This window comes from Coregonus lavaretus, assembly GCF_964263955.1.
Source record: "Coregonus lavaretus genome assembly, contig: HAP1_SCAFFOLD_4028, whole genome shotgun sequence".
Taxonomy (NCBI): Eukaryota; Metazoa; Chordata; class Actinopteri; order Salmoniformes; family Salmonidae; genus Coregonus; species Coregonus lavaretus.
Window position 1 is genome coordinate 1 of NW_028166712.1, and position 20,357 is coordinate 20,357.

A 20,357-nucleotide genomic window follows, 5' to 3' on the forward strand; every position below is an offset into this window, starting at 1 on the left:
CGTGCTTTTCACGTCACCCTGATCACATCCATGTGTCTGAGATACCACCTCCTCTCTCTCTCTCTCTCTCCACTACAGGGGCATCCTGCCCATGAACACGCGGAACATGATGAACCCCTCTCAGCAGGTGGGGCGCCAGGAGGTCATGGTGGGGGGCATGCCCAGTGGGGGCAGGACCAACAGCATGGGCAGCTCGGGCCTGGGCAGCCCCAACCGCGCCTCTCCAAGCATCATCTGCATGCCCAAGCAACAGCAGTCCCGCCAACCCTTCACCATCAACGGGTAACACTAGAATGAAGGCAAAACGTTATCATTGGGTGATGTATTGAACATTGTAAAGACAGGATATAGAAACCATGAAGACCTGTTGGCTACATATAATAAAGGCAAACTTTGAACAGGTGAGATAACTACAGTATAAAGACATGGTATAGAAGCCAGTCAAACCTTTTACCTCCCTACTACAGTATAAAGACATGGTATAGAAGCCAGTCAAACCTTTTACCTCCCTACTACAGTATAAAGACATGGTATAGAAGCCAGTCAAACCTTTTACCTCCCTACTACAGTATAAAGACATGGTATAGAAGCCAGTCAAACCTTTTACCTCCCTACTACAGTATAAAGACATGGTATAGAAGCCAGTCAAACCTTTTACCTCCCTACTGCAGTATAAAGACATGGTATAGAAGCCAGTCAAACCTTTTACCTCCCTACTACAGTATAAAGACATGGTATAGAAGCCAGTCAAACCTTTTACCTCCCTACTACAGTATAAAGACATGGTATAGAAGCCAGTCAAACCTTTTACCTCCCTACTACAGTATAAAGACATGGTATAGAAGCCAGTCAAACCTTTTACCTCCCTACTACAGTATAAAGACATGGTATAGAAGCCAGTCAAACCTTTTACCTCCCTACTACAGTATAAAGACATGGTATAGAAGCCAGTCAAACCTTTTACCTCCCTACTACAGTATAAAGACATGGTATAGAAGCCAGTCAAACCTTTTACCTCCCTACTACAGTATAAAGACATGGTATAGAAGCCAGTCAAACCTTTTACCTCCCTACTACAGTATAAAGACATGGTATAGAAGCCAGTCAAACCTTTTACCTCCCTACTACAGTATAAAGACATGGTATAGAAGCCAGTGAAACATTTTACCTCCCTACTACAGTATAAAGACATGGTATAGAAGCCAGTCAAACCTTTTACCTCCCTACTACAGTATAAAGACATGGTATAGAAGCCAGTCAAACCTTTTACCTCCCTACTACAGTATAAAGACATGGTATAGAAGCCAGTCAAACCTTTTGCCTCCCTACTACAGTATAAAGACATGGTATAGAAGCCAGTCAAACCTTTTACCTCCCTACTACAGTATAAAGACATGGTATAGAAGCCAGTCAAACCTTTTACCTCCCTACTACAGTATAAAGACATGGTATAGAAGCCAGTCAAACCTTTTACCTCCCTACTACAGTATAAAGACATGGTATAGAAGCCAGTCAAACCTTTTACCTCCCTACTACAGTATAAAGACATGGTATAGAAGCCAGTCAAACCTTTTACCTCCCTACTACAGTATAAAGACATGGTATAGAAGCCAGTCAAACCTTTTACCTCCCTACTACAGTATAAAGACATGGTATAGAAGCCAGTGAAACCTTTTACCTCCCTACTACAGTATAAAGACATGGTATAGAAGCCAGTCAAACCTTTTACCTCCCTACTACAGTATAAAGACATGGTATAGAAGCCAGTCAAACCTTTTACCTCCCTACTACAGTATAAAGACATGGTATAGAAGCCAGTCAAACCTTTTACCTCCCTACTACAGTATAAAGACATGGTATAGAAGCCAGTCAAACCTTTTACCTCCCTACTGCAGTATAAAGACATGGTATAGAAGCCAGTCAAACCTTTTACCTCCCTACTGCAGTATAAAGACATGGTATAGAAGCCAGTCAAACCTTTTACCTCCCTACTGCAGTATAAAGACATGGTATAGAAGCCAGTCAAACCTTTTACCTCCCTACTACAGGATAAAGACATGGTATAGAAGCCAGTCAAACCTTTTACCTCCCTACTGCAGTATAAAGACATGGTATAGAAGCCAGTCAAACCTTTTACCTCCCTACTACAGTATAAAGACATGGTATAGAAGCCAGTCAAACCTTTTACCTCCCTACTACAGTATAAAGACATGGTATAGAAGCCAGTCAAACCTTTTACCTCCCTACTACAGTATAAAGACATGGTATAGAAGCCAGTCAAACCTTTTACCTCCCTACTACAGTATAAAGACATGGTATAGAAGCCAGTCAAACCTTTTACCTCCCTACTACAGTATAAAGACATGGTATAGAAGCCAGTGAAACCTTTTACCTCCCTACTACAGTATAAAGACATGGTATAGAAGCCAGTCAAACCTTTTACCTCCCTACTACAGTATAAAGACATGGTATAGAAGCCAGTCAAACCTTTTACCTCCCTACTACAGTATAAAGACATGGTATAGAAGCCAGTCAAACCTTTTGCCTCCCTACTACAGTATAAAGACATGGTATAGAAGCCAGTCAAACCTTTTACCTCCCTACTACAGTATAAAGACATGGTATAGAAGCCAGTCAAACCTTTTACCTCCCTACTACAGTATAAATACATGGTATAGAAGCCAGTCAAACCTTTTACCTCCCTACTACAGTATAAAGACATGGTATAGAAGCCAGTCAAACCTTTTACCTCCCTACTACAGTATAAAGACATGGTATAGAAGCCAGTGAAACCTTTTACCTCCCTACTACAGTATAAAGACATGGTATAGAAGCCAGTCAAACCTTTTACCTCCCTACTACAGTATAAAGACATGGTATAGAAGCCAGTCAAACCTTTTACCTCCCTACTACAGTATAAAGACATGGTATAGAAGCCAGTCAAACCTTTTACCTCCCTACTGCAGTATAAAGACATGGTATAGAAGCCAGTCAAACCTTTTACCTCCCTACTGCAGTATAAAGACATGGTATAGAAGCCAGTCAAACCTTTTACCTCCCTACTGCAGTATAAAGACATGGTATAGAAGCCAGTCAAACCTTTTACCTCCCTACTACAGGATAAAGACATGGTATAGAAGCCAGTCAAACCTTTTACCTCCCTACTGCAGTATAAAGACATGGTATAGAAGCCAGTCAAACCTTTTACCTCCCTACTACAGTATAAAGACATGGTATAGAAGCCAGTCAAACCTTTTACCTCCCTACTGCAGTATAAAGACATGGTATAGAAGCCAGTCAAACCTTTTACCTCCCTACTACAGTATAAAGACATGGTATAGAAGCCAGTCAAACCTTTTACCTCCCTACTACAGTATAAAGACATGGTATAGAAGCCAGTCAAACCTTTTACCTCCCTACTACAGTATAAAGACATGGTATAGAAGCCAGTCAAACCTTTTACCTCCCTACTGCAGTATAAAGACATGGTATAGAAGCCAGTCAAACCTTTTACCTCCCTACTACAGTATAAAGACATGGTATAGAAGCCAGTCAAACCTTTTACCTCCCTACTACAGTATAAAGACATGGTATAGAAGCCAGTCAAACCTTTTACCTCCCTACTACAGTATAAAGACATGGTATAGAAGCCAGTCAAACCTTTTACCTCCCTACTACAGTATAAAGACATGGTATAGAAGCCAGTCAAACCTTTTACCTCCCTACTACAGTATAAAGACATGGTATAGAAGCCAGTCAAACCTTTTACCTCCCTACTACAGTATAAAGACATGGTATAGAAGCCAGTCAAACCTTTTACCTCCCTACTGCAGTATAAAGACATGGTATAGAAGCCAGTCAAACCTTTTACCTCCCTACTGCAGTATAAAGACATGGTATAGAAGCCAGTCAAACCTTTTACCTCCCTACTACAGTATAAAGACATGGTATAGAAGCCAGTCAAACCTTTTACCTCCCTACTACAGTATAAAGACATGGTATAGAAGCCAGTCAAACCTTTTACCTCCCTACTACAGTATAAAGACATGGTATAGAAGCCAGTCAAACCTTTTACCTCCCTACTACAGTATAAAGACATGGTATAGAAGCCAGTCAAACCTTTTACCTCCCTACTACAGTATAAAGACATGGTATAGAAGCCAGTCAAACCTTTTACCTCCCTACTACAGTATAAAGACATGGTATTGAAGCCAGTCAAACCTTTTACCTCCCTACTACAGTATAAAGACATGGTATAGAAGCCAGTCAAACCTTTTACCTCCCTACTACAGTATAAAGACATGGTATAGAAGCCAGTCAAACCTTTTACCTCCCTACTACAGTATAAAGACATGGTATAGAAGCCAGTGAACCTTTTACCTCCCTACTACAGTATAAAGACATGGTATAGAAGCCAGTCAAACCTTTTACCTCCCTACTACAGTATAAAGACATGGTATAGAAGCCAGTCAAACCTTTTACCTCCCTACTACAGTATAAAGACATGGTATAGAAGCCAGTCAAACCTTTTACCTCCCTACTACAGTATAAAGACATGGTATAGAAGCCAGTCAAACCTTTTACCTCCCTACTACAGTATAAAGACATGGTATAGAAGCCAGTCAAACCTTTTACCTCCCTACTACAGTATAAAGACATGGTATAGAAGCCAGTCAAACCTTTTACCTCCCTACTACAGTATAAAGACATGGTATAGAAGCCAGTCAAACCTTTTACCTCCCTACTGCAGTATAAAGACATGGTATAGAAGCCAGTCAAACCTTTTACCTCCCTACTACAGTATAAAGACATGGTATAGAAGCCAGTCAAACCTTTTACCTCCCTACTACAGTATAAAGACATGGTATAGAAGCCAGTCAAACCTTTTACCTCCCTACTATAATATAAAGACATGGTATAGAAGCCAGTCAAACCTTTTGGTTCCATGGAATAAAGACAAACATTATCACCGGTTTAGCCACAACAGCACAAGAGCCCATCTCCTCTTCTTCCTTGAAGTGTGAACTTGTACATCCCCTGTGGGGTATTTAAAAGGATAGATACTTTATTGTTCTCATAGTCGCTAGTCTAGTGTATCAAGTAGTCTGAGTCTCAATCCAAATGGCTGATGGACTTACTATTCTCTTGTCCTATGAAGTGATTGATGCACTCTGTGGCTGAAAGGAGACTGTTTGTTTGTTTGTTGTACTCTAAGGACATTAATAGTGTGAGTCCGTCTGTCAGGAGCAACAAGCGTTTCACTGTTTACTGCCTTGGGGAAAACACACAAGCTGTGATGATTAAGAACTCTGCACAGAGAGAAGAGGAAAGAGGGAGGGCGAGAGAAGAGGAAGGAGGGTGAGGGAAGAGGGAAGAGGAAGGAGGGTGAGGGAAGAGGAAGGAGGGTGAGGGAAGAGGAAGGAGGGTGAGGGAAGAGGGAAGAGGAAGAGGAAGGAGGGTGAGGAAGTAGGGTGAGGGAAGAGGGAAGAGGAAGGAGGGTGAGGGAAGAGGAAGGAGAGTGAGGAAGGAGGGTGAGGGAAGAGGAAGGAGGGTGAGGGAAGAGGGAAGAGGAAGAGGAAGGAGGGCGAGGAAGTAGGGTGAGGGAAGAGGAAGGAGGGTGAGGAAGTAGGGTGAGGGAAGAGGGAAGAGGAAGGAGGGTGAGGGAAGAGGAAGGAGAGTGAGGAAGGAGGGTGAGGGAAGAGGAAGGAGGGTGAGGAAGTAGGGTGAGGGAAGAGGGAAGAGGAAGGAGGGTGAGGGAAGAGGAAGGAGAGTGAGGGAAGAGGAAGGAGGGTGAGGGAAGAGGAAGAGGAAGGAGGGCGAGGTAAGAGAGCAGGAGAGGGAAGAGGTATGAGTAAGGGCAGTTTAAATGCAAAACATGCACTGCCTCATTCATTCGCCCTCTTCCTCACGCTTTCTCTCCCTCTCCCTTCCCCCTCCCCAAACCCCTCCCCTCTCCCTCTCCCCTCTCCCTCCACTCTCCCTCCACTCTCCCCCTCCCTCTCATCTCCTCTCCTTCTCCCTCTCATCCTCCCTCTCCTCTCCTTCTCCCTCTCCTTCTCCCTCTCATCTCCTCTCCTTCTCCCTCTCCTTCTCCCCTCCTTCCCTCTCTCCTTCTCCCATCCTCTCCCTCTCCCTCTCCTCCTCTCCCCTCTCCCCTCTCCCCTCTCCCTCTCCTCCTCTCCTCTCCCTCTTCCCCTAATTTTCTCTTTCTCTCCTGTCATCTCTGTGATTCTTCCATAGTGGAGCTAATTAGTCCTCACAGTACAGATGAAGTAGTCCACCACTGTTCTGTCTCCATGGAGATGCCTTGCGAATATGTTATATGACAACAACAATAGATACATACATAAATGTATATCTGTATCTAAACCGTATGTGTGGTAGTCATATATATTTTTTACAATGTATCTGTCTAGCTTACCCATTAGGATCAGTCCATTGCATTAATAAGGATTTTCTATGAAGCCCAAGGTCGAGGGTTTCATTCAATGAAAGGGCTGTTTTGAAGAACCTGGTTGGCCTACAGATTCCCATTTGGCATGGGCAGTGGGGATGTTTTGAAAGGCAAACACCATTTACGCATTAGAAAACAGTGTGTACTTTTGTAACGCGTCTCTCCCTCCTGATGCAACACGGTAGTCATTTAGCCAGAGGAGACTTCCTCAATCTCTGTTGTACGATTACAGCAACCAGTGTCTCAGGGTGGGAGTGCTGAACTAGGATCAGTTTAGCCTTTTATATCATAATTACAGTGATCCTAGATCCGCACCTCTTGACACTCTGAGAATACAGTCCTTTACAGGTCTTCACTTTGGCCTGACCCATCTGCATTCAAAGGCAAACATGGAGGACTGCTATTTTTTTAGTTTTTTTTTTTCTCCCTATGTCAAGCTCTGCCAGACAGAGTGCTATTTAAATGTGTGTTATTAGTCTGATCAATGAGATTAAATTAGCCTTGAAACAGGGAGCGATAACCTTTTAGCTGGGTACAGAGTCAGACCATGTAATGACCGTGGTGCTCGGTAATGGAAGCTGGTCGGGTGCCGGCTGTACCCATTATTACTAGGCTGCTGTGTCATTATATCAGCCGGTACCTAGGACTGCCTTAGGGTGTTATGGGGGGTTCTAATAGCTTGGTTTTGGGCTTTTTAGGGACTTTTCTATATTGTATGGTTTGTTCAGACTTGTCAAATTGAAACAGGAATTAAATTGAAATGGTGAGTGTGTGTCTCTCCATGTTGTTTCAGTGTGTCAATGTTTGTAATACGCCCAGGATAAGAGCATCTGCTGAATGAGTCAAATGTCAAATTGAAGTCAGACTGAAATGGTGTCTCTGTGTTTCAGTATGTCAGGGTTTGGAATGAACAGGAATCCGTCGTTCGGGATGAACAATTCGTTATCGAGCAACATCTTCAATGGAACAGGTGATGTTCAAGACATTGATTGGCTGTCTGATTGATTGATACCCTCCTTCATTGATGACAAAGTCATTAAAACATTTTGTAATTAGAAAATTGTTTTGTAAAGCAGAGGTTTGCGGTTTGTTTCTGTAACGGATGGACTAGCAAGAGGGTTGCCATGAGGCTCTTTAACAGCTAGTCTTTTCTGTAAGTGTGAGACACCGAAATGCTTTTTAAAATAAATTGGGCCGTGACTTGACTAACTGTTCCCTTGTCCTGTGTCTCCTCCCTGCTATAGACGGGAGTGAAAACGTGACGGGCCTGGACCTGTCAGACTTCCCAGCGTTAGCAGACCGGAGTCGGAGGGAAGGAGGTGGGAACCCTACTCCTCTTCTCAACCCACTGGCTGGGAGGGCCCCTTATGGTGAGACACCCTAACCCCACTCCTCTTCTCAACCCACTGGCTGGGACGGCTCTCTATGGAGGGAGAGAGAGAGAGTGCGTGTGTGCGTGTCCCGGTCTGTGTGAAAAAATAAAAAATGTACCTTTGCTTCTGGGTTGCTGGGATGCAGTGATATTGATCATTGTCTTCCAGAGTGAAAATCTATTGTCCGTCCGTTGTCCCTGTATTTACCTGAGCTAGAACCTGTCCATCCTCTCCTCCTGTACTGCAGTTGGAATGGTCACCAAACCGTCAAACGAACAGTCCCAAGACTTCTCCATCCACAACGAGGACTTCCCTGCACTGCCTGGTCCCAACTACAAGGACGCCACGTCGAACAACGACGACAGCAAAACGGTGAGTCTTTCATCTCTAGGACGAACTTACTACCCTAGACATCGATATAAGGTCCGTTTGGTGTTATTCCCCCTGAATGGAGTTGATCAGAGTCTGTGTGAGTCTGATTAATGTTGCTCAGCTCTGAGGCTTCGTCAATGGGTAGAGAGACCTCAAACAAAACTAGGGCAAATGAACTTATTATTGATTCATGTTGCAGGGAAATGTGTTCTAGTAGCAGGGGGTAGAGGGCTGCTGGGGGAATCAACACGGTCAATGAAACAGCATCTCTAATGGATTGAGGGGGGAGAAGGATGAGGGAGTTGTGAACTGTTGTTTACTATCGATGTGGGTTCTAAAATCCATTGTAGGAGGGCTGTTTAATGAAGCCAGTGTTAGTTTCCCTGTCTTTCTTTTTCTGTTCTGAAGAAGTGTACTTCTATTTATTCCACAGGGAGCAATTCAGTTTAGTGAAGACCGCTCAGAAGTGTACTGTGTCTTTAGTGTTCGGAGGAGAGCCACCGCACTGGGAAACATACTAGGACTCTAATGGGGTTCTTCCTCCCCCTCCAGAATCTAAACGCTTCTTCTCTTCCTGTCTCTCTCTCCAGAATCTAAAGTCTTCTTCTCTCTCTCTCTCCATAATCTAAACCCTTCTTCTCTTCCTGTCTCTCTCTCTCCAGAATCTAAACCCTTCTTCTCTTCCTGTCTCTCTCTCTCCAGAATCTAAACCCTTCTTCTCTTCCTGTCTCTCTCTCCAGAATCTAAACGCTTCTTCTCTTCCTGTCTCTCTCTCCAGAATCTAAAGGCTTCTTCTCTTCCTGTCTCTCTCTCCAGAATCTAAACGCTTCTTCTCTTCCTGTCTCTCTCTCCAGAATCTAAACGCTTCTTCTCTTCTTGTCTCTCTCTCCAGAATCTAAACGCTTCTTCTCTTCCTGTCTCTCTCCAGAATCTAAACTCTTCAGCCAAGACTTCCAGCAGCACAGACGGGCCCAAGTTCCCCGGGGACAAGAGCTCAACAGCCCAGAACAATAACCAGTTGAAAAAAGGCATACAGGTGTTACCGGACGGTGAGGCTCCATTCCTCTCTCTCTCTCTCTCTCTCTCACTCACACACTCTCTCTCTCTCTCTCTCTCTCTCTCTCTCTCTCTCTCTCTCTCTCTCTCTCTCTCTCTCTGTGTCTCTCTCTCTCTCTCTGTGTCTCTCTCTCTCTCTCTCTCTCTCTCTCTCTCTGTGTCTCTCTCTCTCTCTCTCTCTCTTTCTCTCTCTCTTCACCTGTCACAGGACAAGACCTCTACGAAGACCTCTATAGTTGATAGCTAGGACCCAACTAGGAATACCTCTATAGTTGATAACTAGGAAGACCTCTATAGTTGATAACTAGGACCTGACTAGGAAGACCTCTATAGTTGATAACTAGGACCTGACTAGGAAGACCTCTATAGTTGATAACTAGGACCTGACTAGGAAGACCTCTATAGTTGATAGCTAGGACCTGACTAGGAAGACCTCTATAGTTGATAGCTAGGACCTGACTAGGAAGACTTCTATAGTTGATAACTAGGACCTGACTAGGAAGACCTCTATAGTTGATAACTAGGACCTGACTAGGAAGACCTCTATAGTTGATAACTAGGACCTGACTAGGAAGACCTCTATAGTTGATAACTAGGACCTCACTAGGAAGACCTCCTATAGTTGATAACTAGGACCTGACTAGGAAGACCTCTATAGTTGATAACTAGGACCTGACTAGGAAGACCTCTATAGTTGATAGCTAGGACCTGACTAGGAAGACCTCTATAGTTGATAACTAGGACCTGACTAGGAAGACCTCTATAGTTGATAGCTAGGACCTGACTAGGAAGACCTCTATAGTTGATAACTAGGACCTGACTTGGAAGACCTCTAGGAAGACCGCTATAGTCTAACTTCATTCGAAAATGCATCAGCACCATTGTACCCATGTTGAGGGTTCGCTGCTTCTCCAATCAAAAGCCCTGGATTAACACAGAGGTTGGCGCTAAACTAAAGAACAGGACTACCACACACAGAGCTATCGTAGACAACCCTGATGCTACGGCCGAAGACAGGAATAAGTACAAGAAGTCCCGCTGTGACCTCCGCAGAGTCATCAAACGAGCAAAAGGACAATATAGGAATAAGGTGGAATCATATTACACAGGCGCCGATGCCCGCTGCATGTGGCAGGGCTACAGTCCATTACAGATCACAAAGGAAGACCCAGCCGTGATCTGCCGAACGATGCCTCTATCAGACGATCTCAATGCATTTTATACATGCTTTGACAACAACTTCGAGCCGGGTGTGAGGGCCGTCACCGACCCGGGGGATTGGGTGATCTCGCTCTCTGAGGCCGACGTGAGAAGGGTCTTTTAATCAGGTCAACACCCACAAGGCCGCGGGCCCCGACGGTATTCCAGGGCGCGTTCTCAGAGCATGCGCAGAACAGCTGGCAGGCGTATTCACGGTCATTTTCACACGCTCCTTGTCCCAGTCTGTAATCACCACATGTTTTAAGATGACCACAATCATCCCTGTTCCTAAGAACTCTAAGGCTTCATGCCACAATAACTACCGCCCTGCAGCACTCTCTTCTGTAATCATGAAGCGCTTTGAGAGGCTGGTTATGGCACACATTAACTCCACCATCCCAGCCACCGTAGACCCACTCCAATGTGCATACCGCCCCAACGTATCCATAGATGACGCAATCTCAATTGCTCTCCTCACTGCCCTCACCCACCTAGATAAGAGGGATACCTATGTGAAAATGCTGTTCATTGATTACAGCTCAGCGTTCAACACAATAGTCCCCTTCAAGCTTGTCGCCAAGCTTAGGATTCTGGGTCTGAACACCTCCCCCTTCAACTGGATCCTGGACTTCCTGACGGGCCGACCCCAGGTGGTGAGGGTAGGCAGCATCACCTCCGCCATGCTGACCCTCAACACAGGGGCCCCACAGGGGTGTGTGCTTAGTCCCCTCCTGTACTCCCTGTTATCCCACGACTGTGTGGCCACGCACGACTCCAACACCATTACGTTTGCTGACGACGCGACGGTGGTAGGCCTGATCACCGACAACGATGAGACAGCCTACAGGGAGGAGGTCAGAGACCTGACAGTGTGGTGCCGGGACAACAACCTCTCCCTCAACGTCAGCAAGACCAAGGAGCTGATCGTGAACTACAGGAAATGGGGAGGCTAGCATGCCCCCATCCACATCAACAGGGCTGTAGTGGAGCGGGTCGAGAACTACAGGAAATGGGGAGGCTAGCATGCCCCCATCCACATCAACAGGGCTGTAGTGGAGCGGGTCGAGAGCTTCAAGTTCCTCTGTGTCCAAATCACCGAAGACTTAAAATGGTCCACACGCACAGTCGTGAAGAAGGTGCGACAGCGCCTCTTCCCCCTCAGGAGGTTGAAAAAGTCTGGCATGGGCCCCTCAGATCCTCAAAAAGTTCTACAGCTGCACCATTGAGAGCATCTGGACTGGCTGCATCACCGCTTGGTATGGCAACAGCACCGCCCTGGATCGCATGGCTCTACAGAGGGTTGTACGGACAGCCCAGTACATCACTGGGGCCGAGCTCCATGACACTTTAAAAAAATTATTTCCTGTGCTTGTTTACTTAATTACTTTATTGTGTATTTCATATTTCCTATTCTTATTTCTGGTGTTTTTTTCTAGTAATACATTGATATTGATTACTGCATTGTTGGGTTTAGATCTGCAAGAAAGGCATTTCACTGTACTTGTGCATGTGACATTAAAACTTGACTTTTCCATGGTCAGGTCATGTGGTCAAAAATGTACCCTGGTGATTTTATCCATATCAGCCGGGCACCAAGGTCAACGTTCAACACTCATTCCTGTAGTTAATAGACAGGGTCAAACACACTCCTCATTGCTCTTCCCTCTCCTCCTCCTCCTCCTCCTCCCCTCCAGGTCGTGTGACCAACATTCCCGGGGGTATGGTAACAGACCAGTTCGGGATGATTGGCTTGTTAACGTTCATCAGGGCAGCGGAGACAGACCCAGGCATGGTGCACCTAGCACTGGGCAGTGACCTGACAACGCTAGGACTCAACCTCAACTCGCCAGAGTAAGTCCCTCTCTAGGACATGACTCTTTTAGGATGCGTTTTGAAACTATCCCAACAGGACCTTAGAATAACTGATCCAGGAGCAGTGAAGGCTGCAGCTGTAGTTTGACTCTGTAACTTATGGAGTCAGACGGTGTGAAGGCTCATCTATCAGACTCCCGAGTGGCGCAGTGGTCTAAGGCACTGCATCGCAGTGCTAGCTGTGCCACTAGAGATCCTGGTTCGAGTCCAGGCTCTGTCGCAGCCGGCCGCGACCGGGAGACCCATGGGCGGCGCACAATTGGTCCAGCGTCGTCCAAGGTCGGGGGGGGTTTGGCCGGCAGGGATGTGGGTTCGTTTCCCACGGGGGGCCAGTATGGAAAAAAAAACATGTATGCATTCACTAACTGTAAGTGGCTCTGGATAAGAGCGTCTGCTAAATGACCTAAATGTAAAATGTATCAGTGGATACAGTATAATAAACTGTCTGTCTGTCTAATGTGCTGTGATGAGTAGCAGCTGTCTGTCAATGATAAGGGCCTTGTGCATTCAGCTGAGACCCTGAGGCTTTCTTTGGGCTTGTGCATTCAGCTGAGACCCTGAGGCTTTCTTTGGGCTTGTGCATTCAGCTGAGACCCTGAGGCTTTCTGTGTGTGTGTGTGTGCTGACAGAGACAGGAAGTGTGTCTCGTTGCACAGTTACAATACATTCGTCCAGCTCCTCCACTCTGCCTGTGTAGGGTAACTGCTGTGTGTCACTCTGTGGGTCGTGATGAGACTTAGTTCCTTATCTGCATAGCTAGAGGTTTAGTGTGATTACATACCTGTCTCCTGTGTTTGGTGACCAGGCCCTTCAGACCAAATGCTTCTGTTATACACTTCTCATGCACCAGCTGTGTACAGTACAGTGTGTGTGACACTAAAGATCACTGCTAAGCCCCTGAAGGCTGTCTGATCATAGCCTGTGTGTTGTCACCCGCCCAATCTGGATCATCTGCTCTGTTGATTGGTCAGAGGTGAGCTAGCTGTCTTTAATAGCCAATAGGAGGCCAGGATTCAGTGTCAGGCGAGATGGAGGGCTAGAGAGACATGTTTGGCTGATCTCTAGCCCTCTTCTATAGCAGTCCTTCTGAAGAGAAAAGGTCTGAGTGTAAAGGGATAGGTGGGGATTGGAGACAACTTTGACTTGATTGTCATAGCAGCTGATTATGGATCAGATCCCACTGTTAACAGGATCTAGATTGGATTATGATTAGAGTGGATCTGACTGATCTAGGGCCAGTTATTGTGACTTACTGTATTTTTCTGTGTAGATGGTATCCAGTTGTAAATACTCTGTGGACAGGGCGTGACGGACAGGGCGTGACGGACAGGGCGTGACGGACAGGGCGTGACGGACAGGGCGTGACGGACAGGGCGTGACGGACAGGGCGTGACGGACAGGCCGTGACGGACAGGCCGTGACGGACAGGCCGTGACGGACAGGCCGTGTGGGTGGATATGGTGTAGTGCTGCTGCAGTCTTGGGCATTGTGGTGATGTGTTCCAACAACACTCCTTTGAGTGTCACTCTCCCCGGTTGGGATTTAAAACTCATCGTGTCCGTGTGTGTGTGTGCCCACGTGTGTGTGTGTGTGTGTGTGTGTGTGTGCCCAAGGGGAAATGCCATCATTCAATATGACAAGTGACACATCAGAAAGTTGTTGGATTCTGTGAGTATAGCAGGCTGTAGAGCAGGCTATTATTCATCCTCACAAGGAGTAGAACAGGTTATTACAGGAACGAGGCTAGGAGTAGAACAGGTTATTACAGGAACGAGGCTAGGAGTAGAACAGGTTATTACAGGAACAAGGCTAGGAGTAGAACAGGTTATTACAGGAACAAGGCTAGGAGTAGAACAGGTTATTACAGGAACAAGGCTAGGAGTAGAACAGGTTATTACAGGAACGAGGCTAGGAGTAGAACAGGTTATTACAGGAACGAGGCTAGGAGTAGAACAGGTTATTACAGGAACAAGGCTAGGAGTAGAACAGGTTATTACAGGAACGAGGCTAGGAGTAGAACAGGTTATTACAGGAACGAGGCTAGGAGTAGAACAGGTTATTACAGGAACGAGGCTAGGAGTAGAACAGGTTATTACAGGAACGAGGCTAGGAGTAGAACAGGTTATTACAGGAACGAGGCTATGAGTTTAACAGGTTATTACAGGAACGAGGCTAGGAGTAGAACAGGTTATTACAGGAACAAGGCTAGGAGTGGAACAGGTTATTACAGGAACAAGGCTAGGAGTGGAACAGGTTATTACAGGAACAAGGCTAGGAGTAGAACTGGTTATTACAGGAACAAGGCTAGGAGTAGAACAGGTTATTACAGGAACGAGGCTAGGAGTAGAACAGGTTATTACAGGAACGAGGCTAGGAGTAGAACAGGTTATTACAGGAACAAGGCTATGAGTTTAACAGGTTATTACAGGAACGAGGCTAGGAGTAGAACAGGTTATTACAGGAACAAGGCTAGGAGTGGAACAGGTTATTACAGGAACAAGGCTAGGAGTAGAACAGGTTATTACAGGAACAAGGCTAGGAGTAGAACAGGTTATTACAGGAACGAGGCTAGGAGTAGAACAGGTTATTACAGGAACAAGGCTAGGAGTAGAACTGGTTATTACAGGAACAAGGCTAGGAGTAGAACAGGTTATTACAGGAACGAGGCTAGGAGTAGAACAGGTTATTACAGGAACGAGGCTAGGAGTAGAACAGGTTATTACAGGAACGAGGCTAGGAGTAGAACAGGTTATTACAGGAACAAGGCTAGGAGTAGAACTGGTTATTACAGGAACAATGCTAGGAGTAGAACAGGTTGTGACATCCACTAGACTCAAGAAGTTTGTAGCACAGGCAAAGATGCAGGATCAGTTGATTTAGTTTAAGGATCCTGTTCTTTGGCTTTCTAGGGCCACATTTCATTTGAAGTGTTCTCTTTTTAAAAGTAGGCCTGTGTTTATTTTTTGTTTTTAAGTGCTGGACATTGGCTTAATGTGTTTTAAAGTGTATCGATGGTCAAGCCAAAGGTGCTACCAGTTTCCCATGAGGTTTGTATTGGACCACAGACCAGTGGTGAAGATGTTGTGGACTGTAGACAACTGAACCTTATTCAGTGCCAACCTCTTTGTGTAAATCTGAAATGGCTACTGGGGAAAGTGCCTATGGCTACTGGTAAGCTTTCTTGACTTGGACATACAGTTTAGCAGAAAATGTGTTTGGAGTTACCTTAATAGCTAACAGGCTATGTTAGAGTTTCCACTTCCTCTTCCAATTATAACTTGGGAGGTCAAATTAATATCTACCAAATCTATCATTTTTTGTTGTTTTACCTCCTTTCCATTTATTATTCACCTGATCATTTTTTTTGCATATGATGGGGTTTTCTGGGTCGCCGGTTTGTCTGGGCAAGAAAAGTTTTACCCTTGGCATAGGGTTTCATTTGGGATGCAGACTCTGAAAATCAATCAAACCACATAAGCCCTCCTGTAGCTCAGTTGGTAGAGCATGGCGTTTGCAACGCCAGGGTTGTGGGTTCGATTCCCACGGGGGGCCAGTATGAAAAATATATGCACTCACTAACTGTAACTCGCTCTGGATAAGAGCGTCTGCTAAATGACGAAAATGTAAATATAAATATTAATACAGGAACGAGGCTAAGAGTAGAACATGTTATTACAGGAACAAGGCTAGGAGTAGAACAGGTTATTACAGGAACAAGGCTAGGAGTAGAACAGGTTATTACAGGAACAAGGCTAGGAGTAGAACAGGTTACTACAGGAACAAGGCTAGGAGTAGAACAGGTTACTACAGGAACGAGGCTAGGAGTAGAACAGGTTATTACAGGAACAAGGCTAGGGGTAGAACTGGTTATTACAGGAACAAGGCTAGGAGTAGAACAGGTTACTATAGGAACAAGGCTAGGAGTAGAACAGGTTATTACAGGAACGAGGCTAGGAGTAGAACAGGTTATTACAGGAACGAGGCTAGGAGTAGAACTGGTTATTACAGGAACGAGGCTAGGAGTAGAACAGGTTATTACAGGAACAAGGCTAGGAGTAGAACAGGTTATTACAGGAACAAGGCTAGGAGTGGAACAGGTTATTACAGGAACAAGGCTAGGAGTAGAACTGGTTATTACAGGAACAAGGCTAGGAGTAGAACAGGTTATTACAGGAACAAGGCTATGAGTTTAACAGGTTATTACAGGAACGAGGCTAGGAGTAGAACAGGTTATTACAGGAACAAGGCTAGGAGTGGAACAGGTTATTACAGGAACAAGGCTAGGAGTAGAACTGGTTATTACAGGAACAAGGCTAGGAGTAGAACTGGTTATTACAGGAACAAGGCTAGGAGTAGAACAGGTTATTACAGGAACAAGGCTAGGAGTAGAACAGGTTATTACAGGAACGAGGCTAGGAGTAGAACAGGTTATTACAGGAACAAGGCTATGAGTTTAACAGGTTATTACAGGAACGAGGCTAGGAGTAGAACAGGTTATTACAGGAACAAGGCTAGGAGTGGAACAGGTTATTACAGGAACAAGGCTAGGAGTAGAACAGGTTATTACAGGAACAAGGCTAGGAGTAGAACAGGTTATTACAGGAACGAGGCTAGGAGTAGAACAGGTTATTACAGGAACAAGGCTAGGAGTAGAACAGGTTATTACAGGAACGAGGCTAGGAGTAGAACAGGTTATTACAGGAACGAGGCTAGGAGTAGAACAGGTTATTACAGGAACGAGGCTAGGAGTAGAACAGGTTATTACAGGAACGAGGCTAGGAGTAGAACAGGTTATTACAGGAACAAGGCTAGGAGTAGAACCGGTTATTACAGGAACAAGGCTAGGAGTAGAACCGGTTATTACAGGAACAATGCTAGGAGTAGAACAGGTTGTGACATCCACTAGACTCAAGAAGTTTGTAGCACAGGCAAAGATGCAGGATCAGTTGATTTAGTTTAAGGATCCTGTTCTTTGGCTTTCTAGGGCCACATTCCATTTGAAGTGTTCTCTTTTAAAAGTAGGCCTGTGTTTTATTTTTAGTTTTTAAGTGCTGGACATTGGCTTAATGTGTTTTAAAGTGTATCTATGGTCAAGCCAAAGGTGCTACCAGTTTCCCATGAGGTTTGTATTGGACCACAGACCAGTGGTGAAGATGTTGTGGACTGTAGACAACTGAACCTTATTCAGTGCCAACCTCTTTGTGTAAATCTGAAATGGCTACTGGGGGAAGTGCCTATGGCTACTGGGGGAAGTGCCTATGGCTACTGGGGGAAGTGCCTATGGCTACTGGGGGAAGTGCCTATGGCTACTGGGGGAAGTACCTATGGCTACTGGGGGAAGTACCTATGGCTACTGGGGGAAGTGCCTATGGCTACTGGGGGAAGTGCCTATGGCTACTGGGGAAAGTGCCTATGGCTACTGGGGGAAGTGCCTATGGCTACTGGGGGAAGTGCCTATGGCTACTGGGGGAAGTGCCTATGGCTACTGGGGGAAGTGCCTATGGCTACTGGGGGAAGTGCCTATGGCTACTGGGGGAAGTGCCTATGGCTACTGGGGGAAGTGCCTATGGCTACTGGGGGAAGTGCCTATGGCTACTGGGGGAAGTACCTATGGCTACTGGGGGAAGTGCCTATGGCTACTGGGGGAAGTGCCTATGGCTACTGGGGGAAGTACCTATGGCTACTGGGGGAAGTGCCTATGGCTACTGGGGGAAGTACCTATGGCTACTGGGGGAAGTACCTATGGCTACTGGTAAACTTTCTTGACTTGGACATACAGTTTAGCAGAAAATGTGTTTGGAGTTACCTTAATAGCTAACAGGCTATGTTAGAGTTTCCACTTCCTCTTCCAATTATAACTGGGGAGGTCAAATTAATATCTACCAAATCTATCATTTTTTGTTGTTTTACCTCCTTTTCTATTTATTATTCACCTGATCATTTTTTTTGCATATGATGGGGTTTTCTGGGTCGCCGGTTTGTCTGGGCAAGAAAAGTTTGACCCTTGGCATAGGGTTTCATTTGGGATGCAGACTCTGAAAATCAATCAAACCACATAAACCCTCCTGTAGCTCAGTTGGTAGAGCATGGCGCTTGCAACGCCAGGGTGGTGGGTTCGATTCCCACGGGGGGCCAGTATGAAAAATGTATGCACTCACTAACTGTAAGTCGCTCTGGATAAGAGCATCTGCTAAATGACAAAAATGTTAATATAAATATTAATACAGGAACGAGGCTAAGAGTAGAACATGTTATTACAGGAACAAGGCTAGGAGTAGAACAGGTTATTACAGGAACAAGGCTAGGAGTAGAACAGGTTATTACAGGAACAAGGCTAGGAGTAGAACAGGTTACTACAGGAACAAGGCTAGGAGTAGAACAGGTTACTACAGGAACGAGGCTAGGAGTAGAACAGGTTATTACAGGAACAAGGCTAGGGGTAGAACTGGTTATTACAGGAACAAGGCTAGGAGTAGAACAGGTTACTATAGGAACAAGGCTAGGAGTAGAACAGGTTATTACAGGAACGAGGCTAGGAGTAGAACAGGTTATTACAGGAACGAGGCTAGGAGTAGAACAGGTTATTACAGGAACGAGGCTAGGAGTAGAACAGGTTATTACAGGAACACGGCTAGGAGTAGAACAGGTTATTACAGGAACAAGGCTAGGAGTAGAACAGGTTATTACAGGAACAAGGCTAGGAGTGGAACAGGTTATTACAGGAACAAGGCTAGGAGTAGAACTGGTTATTACAGGAACGAGGCTAGGAGTAGAACAGGTTATTACAGGAACGAGGCTAGGAGTAGAACAGGTTATTACAGGAACAAGGATATGAGTTTAACAGGTTATTACAGGAACGAGGCTAGGAGTAGAACAGGTTATTACAGGAACAAGGCTAGGAGTGGAACAGGTTATTACAGGAACAAGGCTAGGAGTAGAACTGGTTATTACAGGAACAAGGCTAGGAGTAGAACAGGTTATTACAGGAACAAGGCTAGGAGTAGAACAGGTTATTACAGGAACGAGGCTAGGAGTAGAACAGGTTATTACAGGAACAAGGCTATGAGTTTAACAGGTTATTACAGGAACGAGGCTAGGAGTAGAACAGGTTATTACAGGAACAAGGCTAGGAGTGGAACAGGTTATTACAGGAACAAGGCTAGGAGTGGAACAGGTTATTACAGGAACAAGGCTAGGAGTAGAACAGGTTATTACAGGAACGAGGCTAGGAGTAGAACAGGTTATTACAGGAACGAGGCTAGGAGTAGAACAGGTTATTACAGGAACAAGGCTAGGAGTAGAACAGGTTATTACAGGAACGAGGCTAGGAGTAGAACAGGTTATTACAGGAACGAGGCTAGGAGTAGAACAGGTTATTACAGGAACGAGGCTAGGAGTAGAACAGGTTATTACAGGAACGAGGCTAGGAGTAGAACAGGTTATTACAGGAACAAGGCTAGGAGTAGAACCGGTTATTACAGGAACAAGGCTAGGAGTAGAACCGGTTATTACAGGAACAATGCTAGGAGTAGAACAGGTTGTGACATCCACTAGACTCAAGAAGTTTGTAGCACAGGCAAAGATGCAGGATCAGTTGATTTAGTTTAAGGATCCTGTTCTTTGGCTTTCTAGGGCCACATTCCATTTGAAGTGTTCTCTTTTAAAAGTAGGCCTGTGTTTATTTTTTGTTTTTAAGTGCTGGACATTGGCTTAATGTGTTTTAAAGTGTATCTATGGTCAAGCCAAAGGTGCTACCAGTTTCCCATGAGGTTTGTATTGGACCACAGACCAGTGGTGAAGATGTTGTGGACTGTAGACAACTGAACCTTATTCAGTGCCAACCTCTTTGTGTAAATCTGAAATGGCTACTGGGGGAAGTGCCTATGGCTACTGGGGGAAGTGCCTATGGCTACTGGGGGAAGTGCCTATGGCTACTGGGGAAAGTGCCTATGGCTACTGGGGGAAGTGCCTATGGCTACTGGGGGAAGTGCCTATGGCTACTGGGGGAAGTGCCTATGGCTACTGGGGGA

General features: G+C 45.3%; 1 protein-coding gene across 1 annotated transcript in view; it reads left to right on the top strand.

Annotated features, from left to right (window-relative positions):
* Nucleotides 1-81: 81 nt before the first annotated feature.
* LOC311114376 (CCR4-NOT transcription complex subunit 2) overlaps nucleotides 82-20,357 on the top strand; it is a 33,860-nt gene continuing 13,584 nt past the window's right edge. Inside the window, exons 1-6 of the mRNA XM_084189633.1 lie at nucleotides 82-282; nucleotides 7,345-7,424; nucleotides 7,699-7,824; nucleotides 8,075-8,199; nucleotides 9,128-9,248; nucleotides 12,150-12,306. Of these exons, the coding sequence (XP_084045759.1) occupies nucleotides 92-282; nucleotides 7,345-7,424; nucleotides 7,699-7,824; nucleotides 8,075-8,199; nucleotides 9,128-9,248; nucleotides 12,150-12,306 (800 nt within the window). The 5' untranslated portion in view covers nucleotides 82-91. The remainder of the gene's footprint in view (nucleotides 283-7,344; nucleotides 7,425-7,698; nucleotides 7,825-8,074; nucleotides 8,200-9,127; nucleotides 9,249-12,149; nucleotides 12,307-20,357) is intronic.